Source organism: Mus caroli, chromosome 3 (assembly GCF_900094665.2).
Source record: "Mus caroli chromosome 3, CAROLI_EIJ_v1.1, whole genome shotgun sequence".
Classification (NCBI taxonomy): Eukaryota; Metazoa; Chordata; class Mammalia; order Rodentia; family Muridae; genus Mus; species Mus caroli.
Genome location: NC_034572.1, coordinates 22,090,050 through 22,098,803, shown reverse-complemented (window position 1 = coordinate 22,098,803; position 8,754 = coordinate 22,090,050). Strand labels below are relative to the sequence as shown.

The 8,754-nt window shown below is 41.5% G+C and overlaps 1 protein-coding gene across 1 annotated transcript in view; it reads right to left on the bottom strand.

Moving 5' to 3' along the window:
• The window catches only part of Spata16 (spermatogenesis associated 16), a 306,178-nt gene that overhangs the window by 46,968 nt on the left and 250,456 nt on the right, over positions 1 to 8,754 (bottom strand). Inside the window, exon 9 of the mRNA XM_021158236.1 lies at positions 1,836 to 2,000. Coding sequence (XP_021013895.1) covers positions 1,836 to 2,000 — 165 coding nt within the window. The remainder of the gene's footprint in view (positions 1 to 1,835; positions 2,001 to 8,754) is intronic.

Here is an 8,754-nt window from a genome sequence, read left to right as displayed (position 1 = left end):
CTGCCTCCTGGCAGAAGTTGTGTTCCACTCACCAGAAGTCTTAGGATCCCGTGGGGAATCTTGTGTGGGTCCTTGCAGATGTCCAGAGACTCCAAGGCACCCCAGTGCTTGAGTGGACCGGAAGGGACTTGTGCCCCAGCTCAGGCCAGGATGTCTGCTTCCCTAGTTAATGCAGTCTCAGGTTCCTCGCGATTGGATTGGAGCAGAAGCTGTGTTCCAATCACCTGATGTCTTAGGATCCCGTGGGGAATCCTGTGTGGGTCCTTGTGGGTGTCCGGAGACTCAGCTGGCAAGGCACCCCGGGCAGGTATTTTCCTCATTTACATTTCAAATGCTATCCCGAAAAGTCCACTATACCCCACCTCTGGCTGCTCCCCTACCAATCCACTCCCACTTCTTGGCCCTGGTGTTCCCCTGTACTGGCGCATATAATGTTTGCAAGGTCTGTCTCTCTTTCTACACTTTAGGAATGTACAAAATATAAAAATATCCCACGGAATACCATTTTATAAAGTATAAGCTACTCAAATAATTGTACACTTGGAAAGTATGTTGATCATGTTGGTTTTGAGCCCTTGGTGCACATTTTGAAAACAAAGCATTTCTGGGGTAGGGAATCCTCACAGGTGTGAGGCTTTCTTCAGTGAATTCCTCTTCATTTTTTACCTTGTAAGTCTTGAGTATACTTTTTTAGAAGATAGAACTAACATTTTCCTTTCTAAATTAGCGTTTTCTTTGCTTCTTTTTTTCCTTCAAGGAGCCTTAGTCATCTAAAACTGGCTATAACATGCCCTTTGAAAACAAGACACTTACCACACTGTTGAATGCTGCTGGCAGAATGAACCCAGCCTTATAAAGGGTGTTCTGCACACCACCACAATGGGTCAGGCAGCCTTATCACTAGTTTTGATTTATAAATTCCTGGGAAAAATGGGTTTATTTCACTGGTTTCATCTTTAGTATGCATGACATTATTACTGGAGATTATTATTACATGAGATTGTTATACTTATTCTGAAGATCAGTATTTATTTAATACCCTTTAAAAAAGTCTAGATAAATATTATAAATACTGGAAGCTCATTTCTTCGTTACATCTGTAAAAGCTCAAAGAGGGAGGGTTCCTTTAGTTATCTGAAAATTACAGGTAATCAGTTTGGGCTGTTCTCATCCTTGTGCTGTGAATTCAATTCAAGTCTATAATTAGTTTTAGCGACTCTCAATTAAAGCTTCAAAGTAGAGAGTCCTTCCCCATGACACATTAGGCTCTCCAGACCTCTCCTTGAATGGGCAGCACACTGTTCAATAATTACTTTTCAAATGAGGTGGTATGATTTCTAATATTAATTATGGTTATAATACACACATCTGTTTGAAGATTGTTTCTAAGCTATTCCTTTAAGTAGTTTTTGACTGGGTCTGTATAAGAACAAAATGTCTAGTTTTTTGAATGTGTTTACATATATATATGTATATATATGCATTATATATATAATTTTAATTGAAACGAAAACTTTATATATAATATGGATAATTATATATATATAATTATATATATGTATATATAATTATATATAATATGGATAATTAGACCTTTCCTAGGTTGTTGCACATTACAAGGATCTTGCTAAATCCACAAAAAGGAAGAAAATAAAGGGAGAACAGTCACATAGATCCACACTGCTTTCATCTTCCGGTGTCTTCATTTGAATGCTGGATGAGGACTGGCGTCTCCCTTCAGACCACAGTTATTACCATAAGCCTTTTCAGCCCCCATCAGTCTTCTGTTGGCTCAGGGCCTGGGAAAGCTTAAACAAAGAGAAGCAAATACTTACCAATTCTGCCTCCTGTTGACTGATGTCCTGGAGATAAGGGACCGTTGCCAGCTCTGCCATTGCTTGATTGATCACCTGGGCCTGTTCCTTCACTCTCTGCAGCCGGCTGAGGAGGCTGGCATAGTGCAACTTCTCCATCACACCTGAGCAGGCATGGAAATTCCCCTGGTTTCACAGAAAAAAGGAACGTTTCAGAACAGGAGCAAAGAGTCAGACCTCTAGGCTGAAGTTAAGTCAGGGTCGGGCAAAATACATTATGTTTTATCTCTCTCTCTCATCTGTTTGTTTATCTATCTATCTATCTATCTATCTATCTATCTATCTATCTATCTATCTATCTATCTATCTATCTATTGTTTATCTATACTAAGCCTCACTGTGTAGCCCTGTCTGGCCTGAAACTGTCTACATTGCCTAGGCTGGCCTTGAGTGCATAGAGATCCATCCCCATCTCCTGGGATTCAAGGTGTGTACCATCCATCATACCAGGCTATTTTACATCCTTTGAAAGCAACAGGATCTGGTACAAGCATATCTTTTCTTCTATCACTTGGGAATTGGTTTTAATGCTTTGTTTTAATTAGGTTCCCGAAAGCTGTTCTTCCAGACACTGAGTGTCCCTGCCCTCAGCTGGCTTCGATTGGTAATAAAGAATTGCTGCACAGACAGTGGCTGGGCAGGAAGACAGAGGCAGGACTTTAGATTGTGCTGGTGAGGGACTGAGGGAGAGAAAGAGGAGGGGGAGAGGAGAATCTCCATGACTGGGAGGGAGAAGGATCAGATTTTAGAGCTGCAGGAGAGAAAGCATCCAGGAATGTGGGTGTAAAGGGACAGTAGCCATATGGGGGGCAGCCTGCCTAGATGGTAACAGGGTAGCAAGGATAAAATATAGATTTAGAAGGTGTTAAGCCAGCAATACTGGAGGGAGTGTGTGCTAGCCTCCGGGAGGTTTAGAAGTGCCCAGCCATTGAGCTACTCAAGGGATATCAAAATTAGCTGGTGTGTGCATGTGTGTGTGTGTGTGCGCGCATGCATGTATCTTTGATTCATGAATCTAGAGCTCTTAGGAAGGTGCAGCTCGACCCGCCAGGAGCCAAAGCAGTTTAACTAACTCACTTCTCAGAAATGGTCTCTACATTTTTCTCTTGGCCTCGAACTCAGAAATCTGCCTGCCTCTGCCTCCTGAGTGCTGGGATTAAAGGCGTGCGCCACCACACCTGGCTCTACATTTTTCTCAAGGTGATGGCTATACATGAAAGGCAGCTTGTAGCAGACCTGTAGAGATGGGTTTTCCAGTTGCCCTGAATTAGTGATGTAGGCTCTTGATCGAATTTTTTCCTGGGTTCTCCTAGCTGTCCCTTGTGACCTCCTGTGACCTCCTGAAGGTGACTTTATTTACATTATTAAATCATCATATCTGCTAAGAGTTTACCTGCTATCTCATGTAAGTCAATGATAGTGTTTACACAATTTGAACTAATAGCCCTGCCCTTACAGTTCTCACGTGGGTGGGGTGTACCCCAGCCCTGTACTTACACTATTTGCTCAAGCCCCTAGAATGACTGCTTCAGTAACTGACATAATCCACCTTGTGATAGACTGTTCAATTCATTGTAAAGTGCTCCCCCCGTATGGTATATGGATATCTCTGGTTTACTGAAAATGGGGTAACATAGGATAGGGTGGCTCTCCTGTGTATTTGCTACAGCCAGGCACAGAAAGGAAGTTGCTACTTTTTCTACAAAGTCAAACACAGATTGTAATGCTTGATAGGAAAGACAACTTGTAATAAAACCCCCAGGTTTCTCTTCAGCAAAGATACATGGTGGGCATATCGTGGTCAAAATGTAAAGCCTTGAGGTTTGCTGGGTTCTGGGGGTGTTTGACAGCTACTGTGTTTAAGATCAAAGCTGGTGACGGGTCTCCTTCCCACAGGCTTCTGGACCAGCTACAGCAGAGCCAGTCTTTGGGTGTGTCTGCTAAGCAGGCAGTTAGCATTGCCGGCGCTTCTCTCAGTGAGTCCCTGGGTTTGCTGCATAGCCCTAGAAATAAGGTTTAGATAGACACCTGCCCACATAGCCAGACATCTGAGTAGGAGTTTAGATGACACCATTTCCTTTAGCTTAGTGTTTGGTAGGGACTATCTTAGTTTGTGAATCTGTATATCAAATGACTCCCTGGAAGGAAACACAGGACTTCTTCCTAAAAGAAATTTTCCTCTAAAAGGAAAACCACTGATCATCTGAACTTCAACTTGAAATTAGAAAGTGATGCTCTCAAGTGTCACAGCAGTGTTGTGAGTGACAACAAGCCCAAGATGTCACTTGCCCAGAATCTGGGAGTGGACAAAGGTTGGGCCTTCTTTTATCTTGATTTCCTGAGAGCCACCTGTGCTGTCCAAGTGGTGCCTTCCGTATCCAGCTATTATTTCTGATTAGTTATTTCTATGAAAATCTATTGATTTCTAGTAGTGATGATTCCAGACAGTGGGTTTGAGACCCTTTGCCTGAATTGATGAACAGGGAGCTGTTTGCAACATGGTCCCTGAACAATGGCATTTTGTCAAGCAGAGCAAAGCAAGCCGGAAGGAGGAACCGGTGGTTTTCTTTCTGAAGAACAATTGCTTCCTTTGTCCTTCTTAAAAGAAACAATGGGGCTAGCTGTAGAGAACCGCGGTAGTGACTCAACTTTAGAGAACAGAATCGACTGCAGAGTGCTTAGGGAGCATAATCTATTAGTGTAATTTTCCAAAACATCAGGAAAATAAAAATAGTTGAAAGCAACAGTGCTTTGTTAGCCTGATTGCTGGATGCATAACAAAACAGGAAGTGCTCCATATGAATGAGATCGCAGGGAAGGAACCTGCATGTCTGCTAATAGTCACCCACCCCTCCCTTCCCCACAGCCAAAAGCAATTCTGGCTATCAGGAAGCTATAGATCAATGTTGTGCATATGCAAGATGAGGGCTTTGGAAAGACTGAGTGGAAAAAGACGAACATCAATATCCGATGTCAGCAGGGGTGTTTTAATGTGGCTACTGTAAGAAAAATCAAGGAAATAGTGGAAAATGAAGGAATTAGGGTAAGCATCTAGTCCCGGGGAAGGGTGTGAGTGCTCCTGGCAAGACTTTAGAAGCCATCAAATGGCCCCTTAGCTTCTGGAGAGAGGGTAATAAAGTGGCCAAGATTGAAGCTAAAACCTCACCTGGGTGCAATGAAGGTTAGGCAAATAGCAAGTTCAAATGAAGGCTCTGGCAGAGAATCGCCTGGATTTAGCAGCAATTATGGATAAACGCTGAGCAAATAAGTGTGCTGTCTAATCCTGCGAGAGGCAGAGGCTAGCCTTTGGAGGGTATTTCCATTTGGCATAGCATACAGAAACATTTACTTGCAAGCGGTGAGTGGATAGGGAGCATATACTATTCTTCCCTTCAAACGTGCATATGTAAACAACTTTTAATGCTTTGTCTGGAAGAAATGAAAAGTAAAATTAATGAGTTTTTAAAACATGGTGAGTTAGGTCACTTTTTGGTAAATCATCCCATGAAGAGAGCTTTGTGTATAGCAAGAGATTTTATGATTTGAATTCTTAAGCATTTAGCCAGGGAGCACAGTGGAGATGGTTCAAGACTGACAACAGTCAGCGAGGCTAATGAGTGGAAAAGCATAGCACCATACAGGGAAACTGAACCTTAGCACGAAAGTCTTGAGGAGAGGGAATTAAGAAAAAAGAAACCCTCATGCAAGGATGCTGGGGTGAGGGGTGGGCAGTCATGCTGGAATAGTTTAGGTTATAACTGCATAGAGCATCATCATACAGCAGACAATCACACTCGCAGATCATCACACCAAAACTTCTGTGCCACAGCTCCGAAGCATTCATCCCCCTTTTATTACCTGCTGACTTCAGAAGTGTTCAGGTTAAGAAAATTTCATAGTTATGATCTGTGCAAGGATTTAGGAAAAAGCTTTCAAATTTTGTTATGCTCACTTTATGTTTAACATGCTTCTTTGAAGACATATTGTTATCCTATTTTTATATATTTACTTTGTGGAGAACAAAACATGTACCCTTTTATCTCACTATAGGAACATGTAAAATTAAAGTAACCAGTGAAAAATTTTGCAATGATATTATAACTTAGTGTTATTATATTACTATAATTTAGTGCATTGTCATGTTAACTTTTCCATAAATAAAGATGCTGGATATATACCTCCTATTTATGGATATGTTAAGATTTAATATGTTTAGAGAAAGTATCATGAGAATTCTTGGCATTGTCTAAGTATTATTTAAACATTCACATATGAATCATCATTTATGTGACAATGTAAGTATGATAATGCTTAAAAAATTATATAACTAGTTCTGATTATAGTATTATGTTGAAGATTAATGTTGTGTTTTGGGTCTTCTGCATCCTAATGAATGCTAAAGCTGTAATGTGTATTATTTTTATACTCTGAAGCCACTTACATTAAGGAAAGTTGTCTAAGTGAGTTAAGAAAATCTCTGAGCATATATGACACAAAGCATCCTTCTTACCTTCTTAGCAATTGGGATTAGATATAAAGATAGAGGCCCCGGATAGACATCTATCTATCTATCTATCTATCTATCTATCTATCTATCTATCTAACTTTCATCTACCTACCTATCCATCTACCTAATTGAAGCCTTACTGGACATGCAAAGTCATGTCTGAATCACTGTATTAAGAATGACTGACAAGTCCAAGGTTCTTCCGGATAGATATGATGCCCAGGCATCAATCACTATACAGTGGCAATGCCTTGGATGCTGGGGCCTTTACACTGAGTCGTGTACTGAGCTAATAGCTCAGGGTCAGGGTCTGTGGTCATGGAGACTGCAGGCTGTGGGCAGCAGATCTGCTTCATGGCTGGAGAGGACACAAGTCTTGCCAGTGAGTGAGGAGCTGAGCAAGTCAGTGATTGAAGGAAAAGGACTTATGACCTAGGGGCCTCTAGTACTACCCCCATATTAGAAGAAAAATTAAAGTACACAAGATGTGCAAGGAAAAAGGAAGATCCATGAAACAACCCTTTTGTCAAGCAAAGCCCAGATCAGCATGAATAATCACCAAATCACCACGAACCCGAATGCTTAATAAAGTGCTTACACGCCTTGGCCAGTGGCTGCTTTTCCCAGAGTTACAAACTAGGGCAGATGCCTGGACAGCACAGTGTATACAGACTCAAAGCATGGCGTTTGATATACGAATAGATAAAAACACACCATTAAGAACTGCTTGTTAATGGTAGCAGGTGGGAATACTTTCTAGGCACCAACTCATTGTTACCTTTGTAGCCAGCTTTACTTGGTCCTGCTTTATGGAGCTGTGTCTGGGCAACCACGAGACCCAAAAGTCAGTGTTTGGGAGCCTACATATTGGAAGCCAGTACCTCTTGTCTCAGAGAACCTTACACTCTCTCACTTCCATTGAGATAGTCTTTCTAAAGTGTTGTTTCCCACAGAAGCAAATACAGGAAGTTGATGTTATTCATAACTAGATGAGACAGAGAACACAACTTCTGGCATCTACTGTTCTGAGATTGATTCCAGAGCAGAGAATCCCATTGATTGGAGAATATATATATATATATATATATGTATATATATATATATATATATATATATATATATATATATATATCATAATTTTGGTTAGTAGGCAACATTTTTAGCTCCATAAAGACACTTTTATAAAAATGTCCAATTGGTCAGGATACACTTGGGACTGTGAGAAGGAAAGTAGTGATGGGCCCTGAAAAAGTGCCTAACACTTTGAAAGGCCCAACCTGTACTCAGACCATGTGATCCCAGGCAGCAGCAAATCATGCCATCAGTTTCTAAACAAGTAAGGAGGTAAGGCAGGCATTGAACCAGAGATTTAGAGCACAGACAGAGTCCTTCTACAGCACCCAGCACCCAAGCCGCCAAGGGTAGCCATGCACAGAGGCAATCATCCAGTGCTCACATGATGATTCTTGGTGGTAGTGAAGACTTTAATACTCAATGGTGACAGTGAGGATGTGTGTGTGTGTGTGTGTGTATGTAAGGAATTATGATAAAGGATAAACTGCAGAAGAAGACCCAAAATTTGTTGTATTGCTAATGAGACTTTTGTGGACAAAATGTTTGTGTCACTTCCTAGTTCATATGTTCAACCTCAAGTATCAATGGGAACATGTTTGGAGATGGATCCTGTGTACAAGGTTATTAGGGTAAGATGAGGTTATTAGGGTGGAGTCCTGTCCTAGTCAATTTTAATTATCAACTTGGCACAACCAAGACTCAGGAGGAAAAGAGTCTCAATTGAGGTGTTGTCTAGATCAGATTGGCTTCTGTTCATATATGTGAGGATTGTCCTCACTGTTGATTGACATAAGGACTTTGTTGGCAGTAACATACCAATACTGGTAGTCCTGGGGCTGTATACAAAAGGAGAGAGAGAGAGAGAGAGAGAGAGAGAGAGAGAGAGAGAGAGAGAGAGAGAGAAACAGAAACAACAGAAACAGAAACAGAAACAGAAACAGATACAGATAGAGAGACACAGAGAGAACAGGAGCCCTAGGACAAATAAACTGGCAGACTGCTTGCCAGTCTTTGTTTCAATTCCTGCCTGAATGTTCCTAGCTTGAGTTCCTTCCCTGGATTCCCTCAGTGGCGGACCATTAACTGAAAGTATAAGGTGAAATAAGTCCTTTCTCCTCCAAGTTGCTTTTGGTCATGGTGTTTAGTACAGCAACAAAAAACAAAGCAGAAAAGGCTGTGGCAGAGGGATGAATGGCTTTGCAAGAACAGATGCCCGGGCTTGTGTTCTGTCTGCCTCTCCAAGCGGTGTGGGGACACAGTGAAAATGCAGCTTTATGAGAATCCAGAGTAGCTTTCTTA